General features: G+C 42.7%; 1 protein-coding gene across 2 annotated transcripts; it reads right to left on the reverse strand.

The window, feature by feature from the left end:
- Positions 1–668: 668 nt before the first annotated feature.
- BST2 (bone marrow stromal cell antigen 2) lies at positions 669–26,555 on the reverse strand. Of its 2 annotated transcripts, XM_044658532.1 has the most exons (7): positions 26,269–26,555; positions 25,447–25,501; positions 23,096–23,156; positions 19,047–19,060; positions 5,527–5,590; positions 2,269–2,382; positions 669–994 (listed from the first exon to the last, which is right to left on the reverse strand). In XM_044658532.1, exons 1-6 carry the CDS (start codon positions 26,518–26,520, stop codon positions 2,283–2,285), a joined length of 546 nt encoding a protein of 181 aa, XP_044514467.1. In that variant the 5' UTR covers positions 26,521–26,555; the 3' UTR covers positions 669–994; positions 2,269–2,282. The 2 variants fall into 2 exon arrangements, with proteins under 2 accessions (XP_044514467.1, XP_044514468.1); XM_044658533.1 differs by lacking the exons at positions 669–994; positions 2,269–2,382; positions 5,527–5,590 and adding an exon at positions 17,662–17,919 and having other exon boundaries at positions 18,947–19,060.
- Positions 26,556–27,143: the final 588 nt, after the last annotated feature.

The following is a 27,143-nucleotide window of genomic DNA, read 5'->3' on the forward strand; positions in this document are numbered from 1 at the left end:
TTGGGAAGATTTTCTACCCTGGTGTTTCCTTACCTGGTGCTTTGTCTTGGACCCTTCTTTACAGGGGTGCTAAAATGCTGCCTTCCAACTCCTAACTGCCACCCCACATTCCTAGCTAGGCCTTTGCCCAGAGAGAACTCTCTACCCTTCTTTATAAGATGTTCTGGATAGAGAATGATTCACTGTAATTTTTTTGACAGCTTTCCAGATTGTAATTTGATCTGATGCATTTTTAGGTTATTGTGGAGGAGGTGTACTGGGAATAGTAGTCGAAAGTGCTTCCTTTCACTCTGCCATCTTGATTCTCTCTGACCTTAGTCACAAGATCATAACTTCATATATCTACAACTGGAGAAGAACTCAGGAGCCTTGTAGTCTAACCTTCTCAATTTACAGACTAGGAAATGGAGGCTCAGACTAATTGTAACTTGTCCAAAGCTATGCATGTTTGTGTCAGAAACTGGATTTGAACTCAGGTCCTCTGACTCAAAATCCAGTATAATCTCTACTAAACTAAACAGCCTCACAAGAAGCTTCACTTTGATAGGGAAAGATAAGGGCTAAGGAAAAATCAACCCTTCCCCTGCCTCTCTCCCATCTCCTTCTCTCAACTCTTTCCTTCCCTATTTCACACAAAGAACCAGAAAGACTAAATTCTAGTCATTTTCTTTTATTGGAAAGCTTCCAATCCCTAATCCATCCCCTTGCCTACTTATACCAAAGATGTAGCATTCTTCCCCCAGTTCCTGCTTCATTTTAGGGACTTTCCCCCATCTTCCCTAAGAGTCCATCCCCTCTTCTTTTCCTCCTTCAGAGAGCCTTCTCCATTCTCATTCTAGCATTCCATACACTGAGACTTCCGAATCAGGTGATTAGAGCAAACACCCCAGTCTTGGGGCTCCTAAACCCATACAGAATTCTTGCCTCTTCTCAGTCTCAATTATTATCCACAAGGATTCAGAGCTTAGGAGTCTCCAAGAGGGCAGGAAAATGCCTAAAAGAGAAAATAGGAGGAAGTCAGGTCACAGTGTCTTCCACTCCCCCATTTCTGGACCTCTTCTGCTCACTCTCTAGGACAGAGGTCCTTGTCTTTTCCACATCCTCATCTCCAACAAGAATCATGCCTCAGATATGCTTAGGATTGTTTGTGTACCTCCATTTCTTCCCAAGCTTGAGATGCTTCATTGTCAAACACTCTCCTCTAGGAGATCTCACCATTTCCAGGGGTAGCCCTTCCAAATCCTTGGGAATCACTCTCTTTTCCTCATCTCCCTTTGTTGCTCCAAATTCATCCCTCTCTCTGAGCTCCCATCTTCTCAGTGAGTCTTTATCTCCTTTGTTGTTCTCCATCCCTCTATTGAGCTCCTCACTCCATTTTACTGAGCTCCCAAACTCTCCAGGATCCTCCAACACTTCTCTCTGAGGTCCTATTCTGCCTCACTGACCATCCACTCATTGAGCCCTATTGCCTCAAGCCCCCATCTCCATCATTAATACATATTCCCCTGTACTGTCACTACTCCCTTTGGATTTCTTCCTTGATCTGGTATTACATACCAAATCCCATAGCAGGGATTCTCACCATGGTCAGGGACAGCCTTCCCACAGTCCAATTCCCTGTATTTTTTCTACTTCCCTCTGTTTCTTTCAAACCTACTCCAGCTCCCTTAATGAGCTCTAAACCTTTGACTGAGTCCCAACCCTTCATGCACCACATATCCTTTCTCACCTTTGATCTCTTCATGGATCCCTTAATCTTTCTCTCTAAGGCTTCACTGCATCCTTAAAGCCACACTGGGCCCTCATCTGAGGGCCTCATCTGGCCCATCAATAAACCCTGAAACCTCTCTTTAAGTTCCCATCCCTCTCACTAAGTCCTATTGTCTCAATAATTCCCAATCACCCACAATATTACCCATCTCCCTCACTGAGCTCCCATCTACTTTATTGTCTGTTTGTTTTTTTAAAACCAGGCAAAATATTTTACTGTGGTATATTTATGCTCAGCTTTTTTCTCAATTCCAATTCATGAAGATTCTCAAAAAATCTTTGCTTTTACATGGGAAAAGACACAGTGACCCTGGACTCATTTGCCTCAAGGGTTCCCATCCCTCTCACTAAGTCCTATTGTCTCAATAATTCCCAATCACTCACAATATTACCCATCTCCCTCACTGAGCTTCCATCTACTTTAATGAGTCACTGTACCCTCCTTGAGTCACTGGCACCTTATTGAGCCCCCTTTCTTCCCTGATTAGTGTCACCTACCTTGCTCAGGCTGCTCAGGGAAGCAAAGCAATGACCAGAGAGAGCCCCAGGAGTAAAGAGTAGGTCATTGGGCCAGTGCATGCAGAACTTTGCTCTTCTGTTTTATTTTTTTCTCTGGAAAATAAAGGTGGGAGTGGAGGAATAGAGAGAAATGGGATAGTAGCTAGTGCTTCTAGAGGCATAGCTACTGTTAAACTTTTCTCAGAAGACTGGGAGAGCTCTTTCAGATGATCACTGCCCTGAGCATAAGGGACCCCAATAGGGATTTCCTCTATGCTATTCCCAGGCCCTCTGTCTTGAGCTTTTGGTGGCAAAGAAACGGTCAATACGATTTCTTGCCCTTAGTAGTACTATGGTAGTGTGTTGTTAATGAATGCTATGGCAGTTAACAGTCCTTTATGTGGCACAATGTTTTTTTCCAAAGTTTGTGCCATGGGAGGAAAACCATGGTGTAGATAACCTTCAAGAATCCAAAAATTTCCTGTCTTCCAAAGAAAACAATCTCTAATTCTCCTCATTGTCAGTAGGGTCACATCATTACAAGTTTCATCAGAACAGCAATTGTCTTTCTTTAATTTCAGAAACTCTCTGTACCTCATATGAAACTCAAAGCAAGCAGTAAACGTTTTTGGAAAGTGAGAAAATTGATGTTAGAAATCCTGATGTGATCAAGGAAAGAATGTCACAGCTGGGCAAGAAGTGGGGACCAGAGTAGGTGGTAAGGTGGGAGCCCTAGAACACTGATTGTGTGCCCCAAAGAGGGCATTGGAGCCCACAGAGAATGTAAGAGTTAGACATTTATTTTTATTTTTACTCTAAGTATTTCATTTATTGAGTTGGGCTTTGGATTAAGGGGTAGGAGAGTCTTAGTCTGAGCTGAGAAGGACATGAGAACAGAGGATGTCAGAGCTGGCACTGAGTAGGGGATGGGCTTATGGGTGGAGGAATCTTAGAGTACAGATTGAGCTGAGAAGGGTGTTAGAACAGAGGACAGTAGAGATGTGTCGATGGGTGGTGGTGGTGAGCCTTATAATAAAGAGTGTCTGAAATGAAGATATTAGAACATGGTATAACAGACTTGGGAAGGACCTTAGTATGCAGAGTGTTAGAGATGGGAGGGCTCTTAAAGTGATAGCAAAGAGTGGCAGTGTTAGAAGGGAATTTACATCAATAATATTAGAACTGGAATGATATAGACTATAGAGGCAATGTTAGAAGGATCCATAGGATACATCAGAATGGAAAAGGAGCATAGAAAGGTATTATATATCTGAAAGAATACTAGATTTTTGACTCAGGAACTAGACTCAATACTGGCTTTGCCATTTACTAGATTCTAGGCAGGGATGCCAAAAACCCTCTACCCTTCTAGGGTGGAGAGTGTGGGAGAATTTGCAATTTACTACCTATGTGATAGCTGAGTCATTTCACCTCTTTGGAAGGAAACAAAAATTTCTTAAACCCTTCCTACTATGTTCCAGGGCACAGTGGATAGAGTTCTGAGTCTGGAGTCAGGAAGACCCATCTTTATGAGTTCAAATCTGGCTTCAGACACTTACTAGCTGTGTGACCCTGGGCAAGTTACTTAACTGCATTACCTCAGTTTCTTCATCTGTAAAACGAGCTGGGAAAGAAAATGGCAAAATACTCCAATATATTTGTTAACAAAACCCCAAATGTTAAAGGATACTATAAATAGAAGGATGGGTATAAGAGATTAGATTTTCCAAATCCTAGAGCTAGGAGAGAATACATTTCTCCTTCAGAGTTAAAGTAGTCTCCTTAGAATTAAAAGTAGATAGTGTCAGAGCTGGAAGGGACCCCCCAATAAAGATCTTAGAGGAGGAAGGGATTTTAGAGTATTGAATATGGCCTGGGAGAAATGGAAGAGAGAAACGCAGAACACCAAATGTCAGAGCTGGATGGAGACTTAGAGGCCGGAAGCTACCAAATAGCTTCATGTGACAAAGGAAGCAGTCAGGAGAAGTGACTTGTCCAAGGCCTCATGACAAGTTAGTAGCAGAACTAGATTCCAAGACCAGGGAGTTAGGATGAGAACCCAGGATTTCTTTAAAGAATCTATTTCATTTAAAGCCCCCAACATTCCTAGTGCCTGACCTAATGCCTAGGTCTGTCTTGGTAAACTTCAGGGCTGGATTTCCCTTCCTGACCCAGTTGGAAGGGGGGAGAGACTGTCCTGGGTTTATACTGATTCAGCCACAGATTAGAAACTGATACCTCATCCTTGCACAGTCTCTACCCTACATAGAAAGGGTAGAAGGTTCTTGGCATCTCCATCTTGTAATAAGGAAATAGCATTTTTAAGGGTAGATAAAGTTTGCCAAGCAGGGTGGCAGGAGCTGAAGATTCTAAAAGCTTGGAATGGAGCAGGGGAATGACACAGAACTTGGGACTGTCAGTTGGTTACCACTGAAGAAGGAGCCTGTGTGTTTAGATCTCCCTGAAAAAGTATCATCAAGATACCATCATCTTTGTGGAAGAATAGACTAGAGCTTGGATTTGCAGCTTGGAGGGTGGACCTTCCATTTGTACCAGTTCACTATTTTATTCCACTGGACCTATTGGCTGATTATCAACTGAGACCCTGAGACATCAGAGAAACCACGCTGGAGGAGTCAGAGACCCAGGAGTGAGATTTCCAAACCCCTATCCTGGTTGATTGTTGTTCTTAGTTAAAGTTTTAGTGTAGCACTCCACTCCCTTGTCCTGTTATTTGTCATTAGTCACCCAGTTAGGGAAACCTGTCACCCACCTTCCTAAATCCTTTATCCTCAATAAACAGTTGTCATTGCTTCCTGTCTAATCTCCTCATGCCCTAACAAGAACCCTAGTTTAGGCAAATAAGTTATTATATTAATTCCCAGCAGGATGGAAGCTGGTACTCAGTTCAACTGATTTAACTGCCATTCCTGTATGTAGGTGTTACCCACTTTCTCAAGTCCTTGCTCATCTTTAAGGGCTGGGTTAGTGTATGGTAATTACCTTTAGATATATTTACTGGGGTTATTTTAATCAAGTTAACTAAGAGGTAGCAGTTAGGAACATACTTTTCCCAGGTGCTTCTTTCAATCTAGAAAGAAATGTGTTCCTAGAAGATAGGGGGATGCTACCCCTGGAAGTCACCCAACTCAAGAAGAATTCATGAGTTTGGGGTCACTGATTCCCATGAAGTCTCAGCTGAAGGAATTCATTAGGGACAGCAGAGCCCAGCCCCTCAACTGGAAGGCTAATACTGACCTCTCCATCTGCAGGGCTGCTTCAGTCTCCTTAAGTTTATTAGTCAAATCCAGGTTCTCTTCTGGACCAGGAAAGAAGGGAAGAGAGGAAGTTAATGAGGAGAAACTCCTTCACTCCCACCCTCATCCCCACCAACTTGGCACTATGGGAAAGGTCCCTAAAGTCTCTTGGGCCTTCAAACTTTCTTCCCTCTGGTGTGAATTCACTCCATTTGAGATCCTACCCTACCCCCAGAAGGTCTCTTCTTAGGAAATGGCCACTGAGTTAGGGAGTCCTAAGGAAAGGTATTAAGACCCCCTTGTGACTGCCCATGGTCCCAGAGAAGGAAAGGAAATATGGAGTCTTACTTAAGACCTGTAGGGGACCTTATAGTTCATGAGGTACAATTCTGTCACTTGATAGATGAGAAAACTGAGGCTCAAAGGTCAAGTAACTGGCCCAGAGTCATGTAATCATAGTAGCAAAGCCCAGGCTGACCCCTTGGGCTCTTGGAAAGCCACAGGTAAGAGTGGAAAATGAACAGGATTTGGATCAGAGAACTGATCCATCATTATTCCTGGTTACCTGATACCCAGGTGACTTTGGGCAAGTGACTTAACTCCTCTGGCTTCTGTATGTACTCATTCTAGCCAACAGTTTGGTGAACTTATCAGAATGTTGTTTAAATGAATAAAATACAACACATAAGATTTCAAAGGAAACTGATTATTTGAAATACAATTATCCAAATGTTAAAAATCAACATATTCATGGACCACAGGTTCCTGATCTCTGGAGTAGATGGTTTCTAAGGTTCTTTTCCAGCTCTAAAATCTATGATTTGAAAAAATCAAATGTTGATTTTCTATTTGATTCCATTTTGTAATAAATTCTATTCCTAAACTGCCTAAAGCCATCTTTCTGTGTCTCTGAGTTAAAGTTTGGAACTTCATGAGTCCAAAAGTTCAGTTTCTTCTCTGAGTTACCCTAAAATTCATTTGTCCTGTAGATCACATTCACTGAAAGAAATTTTATCTCACCGATTTGCACGTACAGTTAAGGGAGATCTTTTAACCAGCAAGTTTATAGATAGATTCTCCAACAACCTTTCCTGACAGCAGGATAGAAACAGAGATTTTTGCTAGCCTCGAATGTCCAGCTAATCACGTTGTTTTCTGTCATCTACAATACTTCAGACGTTTTAACTGCGAGGTCTGGACTATGTGTTACTCCCAGAATATGCATCTCAAACCCTCCCTGGCTGAGCAATGTGGTTTTTCTAAGCATGCTGACACGTGTGTCATTCCGAGAAACCCCTAACCATGACCCCAGATGCTTTTGCTGGGCTGTGCCCCTGAGAATGTCCAAGTTGGTCAGAAGATGTTATGAGCTGTGCTCATGCTATTTGATAACTGGGTAAAGCTTCTATGCTAAGTTATAGTTGTTATAAGTTTGGTTATGCTATTTTCTGATTGGGTCAAATCTTTTCATTAGATTGTGTTATAAAGAAGTAGGGGATATATACTTCTACTCCTAGGTGAGCTATGGATATTGGTGAGGGAAGCTCTGTCTCTGTATTCCCCTAGGTTGTTGATGAAGGGGGAACACCAAGCCCACTCACCAGCTGGATGTTATAATTTCACTATTCTAAATAATAGTGCCCAGGCAGGACCCTTAATGGTCAGGTGGATGTGTAACCCTTTCAGGTCCCACCTAGGGTTGGATTAATTAATAATATTGGGCTCTGATTAGACTTGGATCACGTTGTTCATCTGACTGTGTTTGCCTCCTCCCCAAGGGTCGTGATATAATGACCACTCAGGAAGGTACTTAATGAAACTTTATCTATTGATCTTAAATATGGAAAGGATAATCAGTAACATATTGGGGATAGGAGACCCTGACACACTACTATCTAGGATCTATAATCCCTCAGTACTGTAGGCTATTGATTCAGTAAAGCTGGAGCTATTGATCTTCACACCCCGCTGTTTCAGCTTGGCCACTGCCAAACCAGAGAGAGCAATCTGCTTGGTTGGTACAGATATATTGATGATTTCTCTCAGCTTTCCTATTATCAGTTTGTGATATGTTAGCCTTGATAGCCTTCAGGAAATATCCACCCTTAACCTCCCTCTTCTTCTTCACCTCTCTTTCCTCCCATTCACCACCCAGGCCCCGAGACCTAAAGCTAAGATGATTCAAATGCCTAAAGATCTAGGGGGATTCAGAGAGAACCAATGACCCATGGACAGAGACCCACAGATCAATTCTCCAAGACCCAAAACCAAAGACCAATGGTCAAAGGCCAAAGACCCCTCCCAGATGGCTGTTAGGGATATTTATACTCTCAGGCCAACCGACTTTGCTCCTGTCCTCCTCACGGCCTCTGGGAACATTCTGATGTCTCCAACTGTCTTCCTTGTCAATCAAGGCGAGACCAACAATTCCCAGGGTTTGAACATAACAATTGTCAGTTTTGGCTCAGCAGCTTCTGGAGGGCAGACAGGGAAGGAAGGGGCTTATGGTTAAAACTGTAAAAGATTGGGTTCAGCCAAAAGAGGGTACATTTTGCCCAAGACCAGAGGGTCTCATGAGAGACCCTCTCATGAGAAAGAAATAAAAGCTCTGTCTCTTCTACCAGTACCTTCCAAGTCCGAATTTCCATTGTGAGGAGGTGCTCTCCATGAGGGTGGTCTCCACTCCTCTCCCATACATAATAATGTTGCTCTTCAACTGGGATGATTCCTGTTCTTTGTTCTCTTGTATAAGAAAGCTATTAAGTTTCACTTTTTTCTTGCAGAGGTGTCCAAGACCTATTTTCTTGTTAACTACTAGCCTTGCCAATAAAATGAATGTGATCAAAATTTTATTGCCTCAGTTTACCTTATTTTTAAAATTAACAGATTATATATTCTATTCTTTGGATGTGTGTTAGGGTACCAGGGGAGGTTTTTACCAGTCTTTCTGGAAGGCCTGGGATTGGGCAGGAGAGTGTGCTTATCTCTCTTTCAACCTCCCACATTTATTCCCTAAAGTTCCCCTTCCAAAATGGGAGGGTCCTGGGATTCCCCTTAGTGTGATGAGGGAAGAGGAGTCTTCCTAGCTCTTTCCCACATGCACAGGTTCCTTACCCTTCAGGTAGGTTCTCTGGGATGTCACTTCCTTCAGAGTCTCACTTAGGTTTTTCTAAGGGGAGGAAAAAAGTGGGTAAATGGGCCAGGCTGGGAGACATCCTCATCTTCCCCCAAATCCTGCAATCCTTCCTGGGCTTGGCTTCCAGTTTCAAAACAAGAACTAAGGTGTTGTACCCAAATTTTAATACCTAACCCAGGTTCATGGCCAAAGGAAGAATCACACTGACAATGCAATATGCAAGAAGAGGCTCATTCTTTACTAGCAGTAATAGCTAGGGTCTCTAGGCAGAGAGGCATGCCTGAACGACCCCTTGGAATTCTCAGCCAAGAGTTTATATAGAAATGTTTGGGGATGGGGGTTGGTACATACATAATTATCAAGGTAGGGTCCAGGACAGGTGGTCAGGAAGCATCTGGGGAGGGGGGGGGTTTCCGGGTCAGGGGTCTGGAAGCATTTGGCAAATATTGTAAAGCAGGCAAACATAGACAACCATTCAAGAAGGTTAATATGCATCAGATAAGATAGCTTCAGTTTTAGGTTTATGATAGGGGAAGATAAGGAAGACTGTGCTGGGAAACCTTGGGGGCTGGGGGTAGCTTGTCCAGGCCAGAAATAGTTCAGTAGACTGCCAGACTGATTTTTAAATCCAACAAAGGTTAGTTGGGAGAGATGGACAAAAAACGGCAAAAAGGATGTTTTCTAGGCTTATATGCTGGAATGTTCTAGAAAAGGTAAGGGCCCCCAGAGAGACAGAAAGTTTGGGAAGGAGAAATGAGGCATATATGGGCACAGAGAGGCAAAGGACCCAGACAAGAGCTAGTGGTAAAGGAAATGAGGGACTGGTGGCAAGGAAGACCAAAGTAATCTAAGGCAGAGATGGGGAGGGGGAAGATTTAAGGAGGAGGAAGATGGGGAGAAAGAAAGGAGGGAAGAAAAACCAAGTGAGAAACCACCAAGGAAGGGAAGGCAGAGAGATAAAGATGTGGGAGGTGGAGAAGAGAGAAAGATGGCAGAATGGAGGAAATGATGAAGACATAAAAGGAGGGGAGATATAGGATAAGGGAAACAGAGTCAGGGAAGAAATGGGGACTTGGGGTAGAGGCAGGGAGGACTTTAGGGGAGAAGCCATCAGGGTTACATGCAGAGAAGGCCAGAACCAAAATGCTGTGTTCTAAGAAATGACCTGAATAACCTCATCACTGACCCCAGACCTTTCCCTGTACCTTCTGGTTTCTAGCCTCCTCCCTTGTGTTCCTCTACCCCTTGGCCCCCTTCTCCCCATGCCTCCCGAGCCCAGTCTATCCCCAGTACCAAGTCACTGCTGCAACTCTTCCACCGGGCCTCTGTCTCCAGGGAGGTTTCCTGGCTTTGTCTCAGCTGCTCCTGTAGTAGTCGGATCTCGTTCTGATACTGGTAATGGACTGACACTATTATAATTACTACAAGAATTAGAATGGCTTTAATTATTTTCCCTTTACAATCTTTGAAGAGCTGCATTTCTCTTACTGATACACTTCTAGGTGTGACTCTGTGCAGCTGCTCACCAGCACAGGTTTCAGATTTACTCTGAATCAGGTTAATTAACATAGGGCTCTTCCTCCTGCCAAGAAGAGAGAAAAATTCCAGGTCCTGGCTCCATCCCAGGGGTGTTTTTTTTTTTTTTTTTTGGAGGTGGGGGAGAATTCTCAATCCATTTTTTGGCTGAGGCTGGTGTTTCGGGGTGTTTGGCTGAGGCACAGGGGTACCAGCATTCAAAGAACAAGAAGAATCAGCTGTCCCCAGCCTCGTATGGCCTGGGAGGAACTCTCTGGACACCTATGGGAGAGACGCTTTTTTTGGGGGGTGGGGGTAAGATGTGAAAGCTTCTAGTCCCGTCCCACTTCTTTGCTACTTCTTAGAGAGGCAATTAGAAATTTCCTCAATAGTCTATAACAGTGATGGGCAAGCTATGGCCCTGCAGGCCAGATGGGGCCCCCTGAAATGCTCTATCCTGCCTGGGACATTATTCCTAATATGACGAATACAATGAGTAGGATACAATACAATGAAACTTCGAAAGAGTTGCCTTAGAAACAGAGTGACAGATGAGCATTTCCTTTCCTTTGGCCCCTTCTTTAAAAAGTTTGCCCATCACTGTTGTATAGAATGAGACTCTCTATGGGGAGGGAATTGGGGTGACTGAGTCCCCCAAAGAGATTTGGGACCCAGGATTGGGTCGGCAGAGGGAGTATCCAAATGAAGAGGCAACAGAAAGTAGAGCCCTAAAAAAGAAACCTAGCATTCTGTCTGTTTCAGTTTCCTTCAAACAAGGTTAGTTTCATTTCTTTTTCTCCAGCTTTCCAAGCCTGGAGGCAGAGCTTAAATCTGGTCTGGAGCCAGGGTGAAGATAGTCATTGCAACAGAGAAGTTTATGGTCCAGAGTATTGCCAACAGTCAGCCTGGGCCCCCAGGGCAAGATCAAAGGTTAGGAGTCCATCTGGGGGACTTGTTTCCCCCAAAATCAGAAGCCAAAGCTGGGAGTCAGGAGGGGTCAGTGTTGAATCAGTCAATCAGTCAGAAAGCATGGAGCAAGTGCCTTTTATAAAATGAGTTCAAGCAGGACCTCCAGGATCTGGGCAGGGAACTGCTCAGAGATATGAACTGGGATATTTCATTATAAATATCTAGGAAAAACAGTGGGGACAGCTGGGTGGCTAAGTGGATGGAGAGCCAGTCCTAGACATGGGAGGTCCTGAGTTCAAATCTGGACTCAGACACTTCCTAGCTGTGTGACCCTGGGCAAGTCACTTAACTCCCATAGCCCAGCCCTTACCACCCTTCTGCCTTAGATCCAATACACAGTATTGATTCTAAGACAGAAGGGAAGGGTTTTAAAAAAAAGAGTGATTTTCAGGGCAAAGCAGAAGGAGACCCCTGACAGGGTGTCTAGAGACCCCAAACTTGTGGCCTAGTGAGATCTGATGAACCCCTAGGTTATTCTTTCAATCTCCTATTTTCAAAGGGTACATTGGGCTAGAGTTATATTTTTGTACCCAAATTTTAATACCCAGATTTGGTCGTGGCTGGAGAGATCATGGTGTCAATGCAATACACAAGAAGAGGCTTATTTATTTACTAGCATGAAGCTAGGGTCAGCAGGCAGAGAGGAGTTTTCCATACCGAGCCAGGGGCTTCTTCAGGCAGGGGTTCATATAGAAATGTTTGGGGAAGGGGGGTTGGTACATAGGAAATCATCAAAGTGGTGTCAGGGACAGATGGTCAGGAAGCATCTGGCAAGGGGGAGTTTCAGGGTCAGGGGTCGGGAAGCATTTGGCAAATATTCATCAAGGAGGTAAATATTCTTCAAGGAGGTAAACATTCATGCTGGGAAACATGTTTAGGTTTGTCATAGGGGCAGATAAGGAAGTCATTTATGAGCTGGAAACATTCTGTTGGGGGTTTCAGGGGGCCAGGAAGCAGCTTGCCCAGGAAGCAGCTTACTGAACAGGCTGAATTTTACGTCCAACAACCTCTCTCAGAGACCTAAGATACATTCAGGGAACTGGCCTCAGAGTAGAATGATCCTAAATTTTAAAGCTGGAAAAGGACCTTAAAAACCATCTACTTAAGAAGTTCTGAGTCTGGGATTCATGAGTTTTAAATATTTGGATAACTGTATTTCAGTATAATTTATTTCCCTTGTCTTATATTTGGCATTTTATTCATTTAAACTCTTCATACTGAGAAGGGATCCCTGGACTTGACCAGACTGGTGGCCATGGTCTGCTCTAATCTCCTCATTTTACTCAGAAGGAAATGCAAGCCAGAGGGGTTAAGTCACTTGCCCAAAGTCACCTGGGTATCAAGTAACCAGGAATAATGATGGAGAAGTTCTCTGACCCAAAATCCTGCCCATTTTCCACTCTCATTTGTGGTTTTCCAGGAGGTCAGGGGGTCAGCCTGTGCTTTGCTACTATGGCTACATGACTCTGGGCCACTTACTTGACCTTTGAGCCTCAGTTTTCTCATCTATCAAGTGACAGAATTGTATCTCGTGAACTAGAAGGCCTCCTGTAGTCTTAAGTAGGAGTCCATGTTTCCTTTCAAGAATCCTTTCCAGGGTCCATGTCTAAATTTGCCTCACTCCTTTTGGAGACAATTTCCACTTCCTTCTTATCCCCTATAACCCTATTCCTATGGTATGGTACCTGACCCATGATAATAATATTAATAATAATAATAGCTTACGTGTTTATTGCACTTATGTGTCAGACAGTATGCTAAGGGATTCATAATTACTATAGTATTTTATTCTCACAATAACTCTAGGAGTTAGGTGCTATTAATATCCATTTTGCAGATGAGGAAACTGAGGCAGAAATTAAGCATTAACAGGAATTAAATTACTTGCCCAGTGTCACTTTTAAGCTATTAAGTATCTGAATCTGGATTTGAACTCTAGTCTTCCTGAAATGGTCATCTTGTTGATTTGTCTAATTCTTTACTCTAAGGCCACTCTTTTTTATGTACCATGCTACTATGCTTCTCTCAAACATTTACCAGTTTTGAAGCAACAATACCTCTCTCATGCTTCCCCAATACTTTGGCAGAGGGCAGGATAGGTGGGATATTAGCTCTTAGAGAGTAGGGATTTAAAGTTTGTTTTTTTTTATATATTTGTATCCTCAGTTCAGTGTCTTACACATAGTAGGTACTCAATAAATACTTCTTAATGGGACTGAATGGGAAGTTTAAGAGTAATTTTCATTTTTGTTTTTTGTCAGGAAATATATCCCACTCATTGCTCTTTGGTTATTTTCATTATTTGCTATTCGAGTTTGGTTTTAATAGTCTGAAAACAGAGACTATTGCACTGGGGACAGGGGACAGAAGTTGTTGGTCCCTGATATTAGGAATATTATTGATTAGTAATTGATTCTGATAAGTTGAGTGAGAGGAGAGAGAAGTTTCTGTCAAAGGGGCTCAAGCCAGTTCAGAATGAAAAGCAAGAGTTCTGTTGGACTTTATAGGTGGGGGTTCTTAATTGCCACTGGAACCTCTGGAATTCTGAGCAGTTTTCTGACTGACTCTCTCTCTGGGATCTGAACTTGGTTCTGGAGGGAGTGAAGTTCTTGAACTCCTTGGTTTTTCCCTGTGACGTTTTGGGAATACTAGGACTTAGAGTTCATTGATTGTTTAGCAGTGGTTGGAGAGAAGTTACTGTCAGAGAAGAAACCAGAAGATCTTGTTTTTCTCTAGGCTCTGTGGGAAACCCAGAGTCATGGTAGAACTTCGCCTAGGCCTCAACCAACTTGCTCTAGCTGGTCTTTATGATAATTATTTTTTTTTTTACATTTTTAAACCCTTAACTTCTGTGTATTGGCTCCTAGGTGGAAGAGTGGTAAGGGTGGACAATGGGAGTCAAGTGACTTGCCCAGGGTTGCACAGCTGGGAAGTATCTGAGGCTGGATTTGAACCTAGGACCTCCCGTCTCTAGGGCTGACTCTCAATCCACGGAGCTACCCAGCTGCCCCTATGATAATTTTTGAGACAGAGATTTAAGATAAATATATTATTTATATATTATATTACTATATCATTATATTATATTATTTATATATTATTGGAAATAGGTTATTTAGATAGAAAATTTGTCTTTTATTTAGTAATAGGGAGAAATAGAGTAGCCTGGTTTCTAGGATGAAGAAAACTCCATGAGGGGGAATCAGTTGTGAGTAGGTAAAAGCTTAGTATCCTCTTAATTTTTTAGAGTTTCTTGTTTATCTATCACCTTCTTAATCTTTAACTTTTATTAAATTAAGATTAAATTTTTATATGACTCTGTTATCCATTGAACTAACCAACAAACAAGGCCCAATACTGTTACCTCGGCCCTTTTATCTAGAGCAGTGATTCCCAAAGTGGGCGCTACCGCCCCCTGGTGGATGCTGCAGCAATCCAAGGAAGCGGTGATGGCCACAGGTACATTTATCTTTCCTATTAATTGCTATTAAAATTAAACAAATTAATTTCCAGGGGGCTATGTAATATTTTTTCTGGAACAGGCGGGTAGGCCAAAAAAGTTTGGGAACCACTGATCTAGAGTATTTGACTAACAACATGAAGAAGATATGTAGTCTGGAAACTATCTTAACACTGATTAGTAAAATCGGTTTTCCCAAATAGCCTGCCCTGAAATGGGGAAAAGTAGCCACCTTTCACTGACTATTCCCTATGTGTAAAGGGAACCCCTTCTTCCCAGAGTGGTAAACTTTCCGCTCGTCGAGCCAGCCCATTAGCATAGCTGAAATGCTCCAAACAGAGATTTTGATTGGTTCCTGAGATGTGATAGAACAGTGCGCAGGGAAAGGATGTGATGTGGAGAAAGAGGACTATAAAAAATGAGACCATAGAGGAGATCGAGTTCTTCTCTGGAGGTCTTTGGCTGGGGTTCTTTCTGGAATTTGGTGGCTTGGGCTGGTAAGACTCTTGCTCTGAAAAGACTCCTGGATGTCCATGTGGAGATCAGAACCTTGTTGGGGAGTGAGCTGAAATTCTAAGGATCAGACTTTAGAGTGGTAGGCTAGGAAATATTTTTCTATTTTCTTCCTTCCTTATTTCTTTCTTAGACAATATTTATATTAAAATTAAATTGTTAAAAGCTGCTATCATCCTTGTGACTTAAGAGCTAATTATTTTTTAAATGGTGACTACAACAATTTTTATACTAATATAATATTTCCAAACCAATTTCTAAATATTACATTTGACATAATATTAATTTTCAATATTACACCTATGTAGACAATGGTCCTCTTTGTCTTTACTTCTTGGCTTCCCAGGATTTCAAGTCCCAGCTAAAAACCCACCTTCTATAGGAAGACTTTCCCAACTCTCTAGTGAATTAGACTGTGAACTCTTTGAGAGCAGAGACTGTCTTTTACATTTCTTTATATTACCAGTGCTTAGAACAGTGCCTAGCAAATAGTAGGCACTTAATTGAAAAAACTGAATTACTACTTTGCCCTCTGACTCTAAGGCTTCTGGGAAATTTTCATTAAAATTTTTTTGAAATCTGATGTATAGTTTCTTATTTTTTGTTTATTTGTTCATGGCTTTCATATAGTATAATAATTCATTTTTTTAAACCCTTGACTTCTGTGTATTTGGCTCCTAGGTGGAAGATTGGTAAGGGTGGGCAATGGGGGTCAAGTGACTTGCCCAGGGTCACACAGCTGGGAAGTGTCTGAGGTCAGATTTGAACCTAGGACCTCCCATCTCTAGGCCTGACTCTCAATCCACTGAGCTTCCCAGCTGTTCCCTAGTATAATAATTCTTTAATTATCTTTCTTTAATCTATTTTCCAAGTCAGTTTTTCCTATAAGATAGTTCACATTTTCTTTTCTTTCTTTTAAACTTGTGACTTTTTTATTTTTTCTCAATTCCTCCTTTAGCTTCTGCTTGGTCAAATCTAATTTTGAAGGAGTAATTTTCTTCAGTGAAGGTTTTTTTGCTCAATTTTGTTTTCAAATCTTTCTTGCATTTCCCCATTTTTCTCTAATGTTCTTATTTGTTTTTTTTTAATAAATTTTTTTGTTGCTTTAAAAATCTCTTTCTCTAACTCTCCTAGAAATTCATGTAGAGCTTATTCTAATCTGTGTTTTTCTTTAAGACTTTACTGGTAGAAGTGTTCAAGTCATTGTGTTTTTCTGTTTGGGTCTTAAACTTTACTGTCACCTCAGGAGATTTCTATGGTCTGTTTTTGTTTGCTCATTCATCCAGCCTATTTCTTGACATTGGATTTAACATTAGTGTGGTTATATCTTACTTCCTGGGGATATTTGGCTTGAGTCGCTACCCTTTTACACCTTTCTGCTGCTTTCTCAACTCAGTATAGCAACCTACAAGTTTTCAGTACACCCAAAACGGTATGATACAGGTAGAAATCTGTTCTTTGCCCTCTTGGTTTGCACTCTGTAGATTCCTGACCCGGGTTTGGGTTTGCTGACTTAATCATGGTTGAATTTTTTAAACTGTTCCTCAACCTAGTCAGTTTGCCCACTGGCAGAGTCAATTGGCCTTAGTTTCCTGCAGGATTCCATGCTAGCCAAGGCTAGAATTGATTCACTACTTTTCCCTGGGCTCAGAAACATTCAACTAATTTTCTGGAACTCATTTTGAACTCAATATTTAGCTAGTTCACTTGTGACTATTCTTCTCTATCCTGGATCTATGACCCAGAATTGGATAAAGGACAGCAGAGCTGACACATGGCAGTCATTTCTGTACTTAGTTGATAGTTCAAGGATCCCTTGGAATGTCTTTCTACCCTGGTGTTTCCTTACCAGTGCTTTGTCTTGGACCCTTCTCTATTGGGGTACTAAAATGCTGCCCTCCAACTCTGAATTGCCACTCCACATTCCTAGATAGCTCCTTCCCCAGGAAGAAATCTCTACCCTTCTTCATAAGCTGCTCTGGATAGAAAAATGACTCACTGTAATTTTTTGATAGCTTTTCAGATTGTAATTTGATCTGATGCATTTTCTAGGTTATTGTGGAGGAGGTATACTGGGAATAGTGGTCAAAAGTGCTTCCTTTCACTCTGCCATCTTGATTCTTTTTGACCTTAGTCACAAGATCATAATTTCATATGTTTACAACTGGAGAAGAACTTAGGAGCCTTGTAGCCTAGCCTTCTCAATTTAGAGACTGGGAAACGGAGGCCCAGAGTAGTTGTAACTTGACCAAAGCTATCCATCTTTGTGTCAGAGACTAGCTTTGAACTCTGACTCCAAATCCAGTATAATCTCTACTATACTACATAGCCTCACAAGAGGCTTCACTTTGATAGGGAAAGATAAGAGATAAGGAAAAATCAACCCTTCCCCTGCCTCTCTCCCATCTCTTTCTCTCAACTCTTTCCTTCTCTATTTCACACAAAGGACCAGAAAGACTCAACTCTAGTCATATTCTTTAATTGGAAAGATCCCAAACCCTGATCCATCCCCTTGCCTACTTATACCAAGATGTAGCATTCTGCCCCCAGTGCCCGCTTCATTTTAGGGACTTTCCCCCATCCTCCCTAAGAGTCCATCCTCTCTTCTTTTCCTCCTTCAGAGAGTCTTCTCCATTCTCATTCTAGCATTCCATACACTGAGACTTCAGAATCAGGTGATTAGAGCAAACACCCCAGTCTTGGGGCTCCTAAACCCATACAGAATTCTTGCCTCTTCTCAGTCTCAATTATTATCCACAAGGATTCAGAGCTTAGGAGTCTCCAAGAGGGCAGGAAAATGCCTAAAAGAGAAAATAGGAGGAAGTCAGGTCACAGTGTCTTCCACTCTCCCATTTCTGGACCTCTTCTGCTCACTCTCTAGGGCAGAGGTCCTTGTCTTTTCCACATCCTCATCTCCAACAAGAATCATGCCTCAGGTATCCTTAGGATTGTTTGTGTACCTCCATTTCTTCCCAAGCTTGAGATGCTTCATTGTCAAACACTCTCCTCTAGGAGATCTCACCATTTCCAGGGGTAGCCCTTCCAAATCCTTGGGAATCACTCTCTTTTCTTCACCTCCCTTTGTTGCTCCAAATTCATCCCTCTCTCTGAGCTCCCATCTTCTCAGTGAGTCTTTATCTCCTTTGTTGTTCTCCATCCCTCTATTGAGCTCCTCACTCCATTTTACTGAGCTCCCAAACTCTCCAGGATCCTCCAACACTTCTCTCTGAGGTCCTATTCTGCCTCACTGACCATCCACTCATTGAGCCCTATTGCCTCAAGCCCCCATCTCCATCATTAATACATATTCCCCTATACTGTCACTACTCCCTTTGGATTTCTTCCTTGATCTGGTATTACATACCAAATCCCATGGCAGGGATTCTCACCATGGTCAGGGATAGCCTTCCCACAGTCCCATTCCCTGTATTTTTTCTACTTCCCTCTGTTTCTTTCAAACCTACTCCAGCTCCCTTAATGAGCTCTGGACCTTTGACTGAGTCCCAACCCTTCATGCACCACATATCCTTTCTCACCTTTGATCTCTTCATGGACCCCTTAATCTTTGTCTCTAAGGCTTCACTGCATCCTTAAAGCCACACTGGGCCCTCATCTGAGGGCCTCATCTGGCCCATCAATAAACCCTGAAACCTCTCTTTAAGTTCCCATCCCTCTCACTAAGTCCTATTGTCTCAATAATTCCCAATCACTCACAATATTACCCATCTCCCTCACTGAGCTCCCATCTACTTTAATGAGTCACTGTACCCTCCTTGAGTCACTGGCACCTTATTGAGCCCCCTTTCTTCCCTGATTAGTGTCACCTACCTTGCTCAGGCTGCTCAGGGAAGCAAAGCAATGACCAGAGAGAGCCCCAGGAGTAAAGAGTAGGTCATTGGGCCAGTGCATGCAGAACTGTGCTCTTCTGTTTTATTTTTTTCTCTGGAAAATAAAGGTGGGAGTGGAGGAATAGAGAGAAATGGGATAGTAGCTAGTGAGTCTATACTACTGTTAAACTTTTCTCAGAAGACTGGGAGAGCTCTTCCAGATGATCTACTACCCTGAGCATAAGGGACCCCAATAGGGATTTCCTCTGTGCTATTCCCAGGTCCTCTGTCTTGAGCTTTTGGTGACAAAGAAACGGTCAATACGATTTCTTGCTCTTAGTAGTACTATGGTAGTGTGTTGTTAATGAATGCTATGGCGGTTAACAGTCCTTTATGTGGCACAATGTTTTTTTCCAAAGTTTGTGCCACGGGAGGAAAACCATGGTGTAGATAACCTTCAAGAATCCAAAAATTTCCTTTCTTCCAAAGAAAACAATCTCTAATTCTCCTCATTGTCAGTAGGGTCACATCATTACAAGTTTCATCAGAACAGCGATTGTCTTTCTTTAATTTCAGAAACTCTCAGTACCTCATATGAAACTCAAAGCAAGCAGTAAACGTTTTTGGAAAGTGAGAAAATTGATGTTAGAAATCCTGATGTGATCGAGGAAAGAATGTCACAGCTGGGCAAGAAGTGGGGACCAGAGTAGGTGGTAAGGTGGGAGCCCTAGAACACTGATTGTGTGCCCCAAAGAGGGCATTGGAGCCCATAGAGAATGTAAGAATTAGACATTTATTTTTATTTTTACTCTAAGTATTTCATTTATTGAGTTGGGCTTTGGATTAAGGGGTAGGAGAGTCTTAGTCTGAGCTGAGAAGGACATGAGAACAGAGGATGTCAGAGCTGGCACTGAGTAGGGGATGGGCTTATGGGTGGAGGAATCTTAGAGTACAGATTGAGCTGAGAAGGGTGTTAGAACAGAGGACAGTAGAGATGTGTCGATGGGTGGTGGTGGTGAGCCTATTAATAAAGAGTGTCTGAAATGAAGATATTAGAACATGGTATAACAGACTTGGGAAGGACCTTAGTATGCAGAGTGTTAGAGCTGGGAGGGCTCTTAAAGTGATAGCAAAGAGTGGCAGTGTTAGAAGGGAATTTACATCAATAATATTAGAACTGGAATGATATAGACTATAGAGGCAATGTTAGAAGGATCCATAGGATACATCAGAATGGGAAAGGACCATAGAAAGGTATTATATATCTGAAAGAATACTAGATTTAGACTCAGGAACTAGACTCAATACTGGCTTTGCCATTTACTAGATTCTAGGCAGGGATGCCAAAAACCCTCTACCCTTCTAGGGTGGAGAGTGTGGGAGAATTTGCAATTTACTACCTATGTGATAGCTGAGTCATTTCACCTCTTTGAAAGGAAACAAAAATTTCTTAAACCCTTCCTACTATGTTCCAGGGCACAGTGGATAGAGTTCTGAGTCTGGAGTCAGGAAGACCCATCTTTATGAGTTCAAATCTGGCTTCAGACACTTACTAGCTGTGTGACCCTGGGCAAGTTACTTAACTGTGTTTACCTCAGTTTCTTCATCTGTAAAATGAGCTGGGAAAGAAAATGGCAAAATACTTCAATATATTTGCTAAGAAAATCCCAAATGTTAAAGGATTCTATAAATAAAAGGAGAGGTATAAGAGATTAGATTTTCCAAATCCCAGAGCTAGGAGAGAACACATTTCTCCTTCAGAGTTAAAGTAGTCTCCCCAGAATTAAAAGTAGATAGTGTCAGAGCTGGAAGGAACCCTCCAATAAAGATCATAGAGGAGGAAGGGATTTTAGAGCATTGAATGTGGCCTGGGAGAAGTGGAAGAGAGAAACGCAGAACACCAAATGTCAGAGCTGGATGGAGACCTAGAGGACAGAAGCTATCAAATAGCTTCATGTGACAAAGGAAGTAGTCAGGAGGAGGAGAAGTGACTTGCCCAAGGCCTCATACAAGTTAGTAGCAGAACTGGATTCCAAGACTAACGAGTTAGGATGAGAACCCAGGATTTCTTTAAAGAATCTATTTCATTTCAAGCCCCCAAAGTTCCTAGTGCCTGACCTAATGTCTAGGTCTGTCTTGGCAACCTTCAGGGCTGGATTTCCCTTCCTGACCCAGTTGGAAGGGGGGAGAGACTGTCCTGGGTTTATTCTGATTCAGCCACAGATTAGAAACTGAAACCTCATCCTTGCACAGTCTCTACCCTACATAGAAAGGGTAGAAGGTTCTTGGCATCTCCATCTTGTAATAAGGAAATAGCATTTTTAAGGGTAGATAGAGAAAGTTTGCCAAGCAGGGTGGTAGGAGCTGAAGATTCTAAAAGCTTGGAATGGAGCAGGGGAATGACACAGTGTAGAGAGCCAATTGGAGAAATAGGGTCAGGATAGGGCCTGTTATCTGGATTTCCTACGTGACCAATCCAGGCTGAGGCAGTCTTTGTGTTTGGTCCGGGTCACCTGAGCCCTGAAAAGCTCTGGTACCAACAGGTTGGTTAATCCAAAAACAACTTGACCCCTGCAAGAGGCTATTGGGAGTCATTTGGAGAAACAGAGTCTGTAATAGATATTTTTATATGGATCCCATTACAAAATCATTGGCAAGTAAAACTGTGTGTATGATTTTTTCTGCAGTGCATGTCAGGACGCAGACAGAATGGGCCATCTAAGGTAAAAATCTGAGATTCCTCTTTCAACTCATTTTCAGATCCCCACCTTTTCTCCATATTCTTATTGGAAAGCTTTGAGTCCTTAATCAGACCAGCAGCTACTGAGTTAACAGTTTCTCTCCTTGATAATTAAGAAGCCTGAACTTTAAAAAATATATTACTTAGATAAGGCCTAGAGAGACAAAGATAGACAAGACTTTATCTGATCAGGTCCAATTCTGTAAATCAGGAAGACAGGACTCAATTTGTAAAAATCGCCATGAAATATATTTCTGCTCCCAGAATTAACCCCCTACTAATTGGTGGTTGGAATTTGGCCCTTGCCCCTGTACCTAACTCTCTACTTTTTAGACTCTAATGGGTTGTGTATGATTTGTAACCCCTTCACAGCTGTGACTCTTTCTTTGTTTGAAACCAGTATATAAATGAGCTCTAAACTCCATTATCAGTGGGGCAGCTATGGGCTAACGAGTAGTCTGGCTGTTCTCATTTTCTGTTTCCTGTCTTTAAAATCTGACGCCATTAAACGCCACTCAGGACTCCTACCATATAGAGCTGGCTCTCTATAACACAGAACTTGGGACTGTCAGTTGGTTACCACTGAAGAAGGAGCCTGTGTGTTTAGATCTCCCTGAGAAAGTATCATCAAGATACCATCATCTTTGTGGAAGAATAGACTAGAGCTTGGATTTGCAGCTTGGAGGGTGGACCTTCCATTTGTACCAGTTTACTATTTTATCCCACTGGACCTATTGGCTGATTATCAACTGAGACCCTGAGACACCAAAGAAACCACGCTGGAGGAGTCAGAGACCCAGGAGTGAGATTTCCAAACCCCTATCCTGGTTGATTGTTGTTCTTAGTTAAAGTTTTAGTGTAGCACTCCACTCCCTTGTCCTGTTATTTGACATTAATCACCCAGTTAGGGAAACCTGTCACCCACCTTCCTAAATCCTTTATCCTCAATAAACAGTTGTCATTGCTTCCTGTCTAATCTCCTCATGCCCTAACAAGAACACTAGTTTAGGCAAATAAGTTATTATATTAATTCCCAGCAGGATGGAGGCTGGTACTCAGTTCAACTGATTTAACTGCCATTCCTGTATGTAGGTGTTACCCACTTTCTCAAGTCCTTGCTCATCTTTAAGGGCTGGGTTAGTGTATGGTAATTACCTTTAGATATATTTACTGGGGTTATTTTAATCAAGTTAACTAAGAGGTAGCAGTTAGGAACATACTTTTCCCAGGTGCTTCTTTCAATCTAGAAAGAAATGTGTTCCTAGAAGATAGGGGGATGCTACCCCTGGAAGTCACCCAACTCAAGAAGAATTCATGAGTTTGGGGTCACTGATTCCCATGAAGTCTCAGCTGAAGGAATTCATTAGGGACAGCAGAGCCCAGCCCTTCAACTGGAAGGCTAATACTGACCTCTCCATCTGCAGGGCTGCTTCAGTCTCCTTAAGTTTATTAGTCAAATCCAGGTTCTCTTCTGGACCAGGAAAGAAGGGAAAAGAGGAAGTTAATGAGGAGAAACTCCTTCACTCCCACCCTCATCCCCACCAACTTGGCACCATGGGAAAGGTCCCCAAAGTCTCTTGGGCCTTCAAACTTTCTTCCCTCTGGTGTGAATTCACTCCATTTGAGATCCTACCCTACCCCCAGAAGGTCTCTTCTTAGGAAATGGCCACTGAGTTAGGGAGTCCTAAGGAAAGGTATTAAGACCCCCTTGTGACTGCGCATGGTCCCAGAGAAGGAAAGGAAACATGGGGTCTTACTTAAGATCTGCAGGGGACCTTATAGTTCATGAGGTACAATTCTGTCACTTGATAGATGAGAAAACTGAGGCTCAAAGGTCAAGTAACTGGCCCAGAGTCATGTAATCATAGTAGCAAAGCCCAGGCTGACCCCTTGGGCTCTTGGAGAGCCACAGGTGAGAGTGGAAGATGAGTAGGATTTGGATCAGAGAACTGATCCATCATTATTCCTGGTTACCTGATACCCAGGTGACTTTGGGCAAGTGACTTAACTCTTCTGGCTTCTGTATGTACTCCTTCTAGCCAACAGTTTGGTGAAGTCCAGGGGCTCCTTATCAGAATGTTGTTTAAATGAATAAAATACAACACATAAGATTTCAAAGGAAACTGATTATTTGAAATACAATTATCCAAATATTAAAAATAAACAAACTCATGGACCACAGGTTCCTGATCTCTGGAGTAGATGGTTTCTAAGGTTCTTTTCGAGCTCTAAAATCTATGATCTGAAAAAATCAAATGTTGATTTTCTTTTTGATTCCATTTTGTAATAAATTCTATTCTTTTTTTTAAAACCCTTACCTCCCATCTTCAAAATGTGTTGGTTCTAAGGCAGAAGAGTGGTAAGGGCTAGGCAATGGGGGTTAAGTGACTTACCCAGGATCACACAGCTAGGACGTGTCTGAGGTCAGATTTAAACCTAGGATCTCCTGTCTGTAGGCCTGGTTCTCTATCCACTGAACTACCCAGCTGCCCCCTATCAATTCTATTCTGTAATTGCCTAAAAACCATCTTTCTGTGTCTCTGAGTTAAAGTTTGGAAATTCATGAGTCCAAAAGTTCAATTTCTTCTCTGAGTTATCCTAAAATTCATTTGTCCTGTAGATCACATTCACTGAAAGAAATTTTATCTCACAGATTTGCATGTACAATTAAGGGAGATCTTTTAACCAGCAAGTCTATAGATAGATTCTCCAACAACCTTTCCTGACAGCAGGATGGAAACAGAGATTTTTGCTAGCCTCGAATGTCCAGCTAATCACGTTGTTTTCTGTCATCTACAATATTTCAGACTTTTTAACTGCGAGGTCTGGACTATGTGTAACTCCCAGAATATGCATTTCAAACCCTCCCTGGCTGAGCAATGTGCTGTTTCTAAGCATGCTGACACGTGTGTCATTCCCGGAAACCCCTAACAATGACCTCAGATGCTTTTTCTGGGCTGTGCCCCTGAGAATGTCCCAGTTAGGTGGAAGATGTTATGAGCTGTGCTCATACTATTTGCTAACTGGGTAAAGCTTCTATGCTCAACTATAGTTGTTATAAGTTTGGTTGTGCTATTTTCTGATTGGGTCAAACCTTTTCGTCAGATTGCCAGTTTTGGCTCAGCGGCTTCTGAAGGGCAGACAGGGAAGGAAGGGGCTTGTGGTTAAAACTGTAAAAGACTAGGTTCAGCCAAAAGAGGGTGCATTTTGCCCAAGACCAGAGGGTCTCTCATGAGAAAGAAATAAAAGCTCTGTCTCTTCTACCAGTACCTTCCAAGTCTGAATTTCCATTGTGAGGAGGTGCTCTCCATGAGGGTGGTCTCCACTCCTCTCCCGTATATAACTAATAATATTGCTCTCCAACTGGTATGATTCCTGTTCTTTGTTCTCTTGTATAAGAAAGCTAGTAAATCTCACTTTTTTCTTGCAGGGGTGTCCAAGACCTATTTTCTTGTTGACTACTAGCCTTGCCAATAAAATGAATGTGATCAAAATTTTATTGCCTCAGTTTACCTTATTTTTAAAATTAACAGATTATTTATTCTATTCTTTGGATGTGTGTTGGGGTACCAGGGGAGGTTTTTACCAGTCTTTCTGGAAGGCCTGGGATTGGGCAGGAGAGTGTGCTTATCTCCCTTTCAACCTCCCACATTTACTCCCTAAAGTTCCCCTTCCAAAATGGGAGGGTCCTGGGATTCCCCTTAGTGTGATGAGGGAAGAGGAGTCTTCCTAGCTCTTTCCCACATGCACAGGTTCCTTACCCTTCAGGTAGTTTCTCTGGGATGTCACTTCCTTCAGAGTCTCACTCAGGTTTTTCTAAGGGGAGGAAAAAAGTGGGTAAATGGGCCAGGCCCCGGAGACATCCTCATCTTCCCCCAAATCCTGCAATCCTTCCTGGGCTTGGCTTCCAGTTTCAAAACAAGAACTAAGGTTAGTTGGGAGAGATGGACAAAAAACGGCAAAAAGGATGTTTTCTAGGCTTATATGCTGGAATGTTCTAGAAAAGGTAAGGGCCCCCAGAGAGACAGAAAGTTTGGGAAGGAGAAATGAGGCATATATGGGCACAGAGAGGCAAAGGACCCAGACAAGAGCTAGTGGTAAAGGAAATGAGGGACTGGTGGCAAGGAAGACCAAAGTAATCTAAGGCAGAGATGGGGAGGGAGAAGATTTAAGGAGGAGGGAGATGGGGAGAAAGAAAGGAGGGAAGAAAAACCAAGTGAGAAACCACCAAGGAAGGGAAGGCAGATAAAGAGGTGGGAGGTGGAGAAGAGAGAAAGATGGCAGAATGGAGGAAATGATGAAGACATAAAAGGAGGGGAGATATAGGATAAGGGAAACAGAGTCAGGGAAGAAATGGGGACTTGGGGTAGAGGCAGGGAGGACTTTAGGGGAGAAGCCATCAAGGTTATATGCAGAAAAGGCCAGAACCAAAATGCTGTGTTCTAAGAAATGACCTGAATACCCTCATCACTGACCCCAGACCTTTCCCTGTACCTTCTGGTTTCTAGCCTCCTCCCTTGTGTTCCTCTACCCCTTGGCCCCCTTCTCCCCGATGCCTCCCGAGCCCAGTCTATCCCCAGTACCAAGTCACTGCTGCAACTCTTCCACCGGGCCTCTGTCTCCAGGGAGGTTTCCTGGCTTTGTCTCAGCTGCTCCTGTAGTAGTCGGGTCTCGTTCCGATACTGGTACTGGAGCTCCAAGCCCTTTACACAGCCTTCTGAGTTGGCCCGTAAGCAGTAGACCCCCAGCAAGACTGATAGTATTGATATTATTGTTAAAAAACCTACCACCAGCCATATATATGTTTTTCCTTTACAATTCTCAGGTTGCTCCATGCTGATTTCTCTTACCAATAAGCTTCTCTGTGTGACCCTGTGTGGCTGTTCACCAGCACTGGTTTCGGATTGACTCTGAACCCGGCTAATTAGCATAGGGCCCCTCTTCCTGCCTAGGAGGGGGAAAAATTCCCGGTCCTGGGCTCCTCCCCGTGTTTGTTTTTTTTTTGTGTATGTGTGTGAGAATTCCCCAATCCATTTATTGGCTGAGGCTGGTGTTTGGGGTCACTGGGGTGCCAGGATTCAAAGCACAAGAAGAACCAGCTGCCCCCACCTGGGCATGGCCTGGGAGGGACTCCCTGGACCCCTATGGGAGAGAGGTTTTTATTTTTTTGTGGGAGAGGGTGGTAGGGTGTGAAAGCACCTATTCTTGTCCCACTTCTTTGCTACTTCCTAGAGAGGCAGAGACTTCCCCCAATAGTCAATGAGATCCTTCTTGGAGAGGGATTGGGGGGGGGGGACAGACCAAAGAGATTTGGGACCCAGGATTGGGTCCGCAGGGGGAGGATTCAAATGAAGCAGCAACCCAAGAGAGCCCTAAAAAAGAAACCTAGCATTCTGTCTGTTTCTGTTTCCTTCAAACAAGGTTAGTTTCATTTCTTTTTCTCCAGCTTTCCAAGCCT

This window comes from Gracilinanus agilis, chromosome 1, assembly GCF_016433145.1.
Source record: "Gracilinanus agilis isolate LMUSP501 chromosome 1, AgileGrace, whole genome shotgun sequence".
Lineage (NCBI taxonomy): Eukaryota > Metazoa > Chordata > Mammalia > Didelphimorphia > Didelphidae > Gracilinanus > Gracilinanus agilis.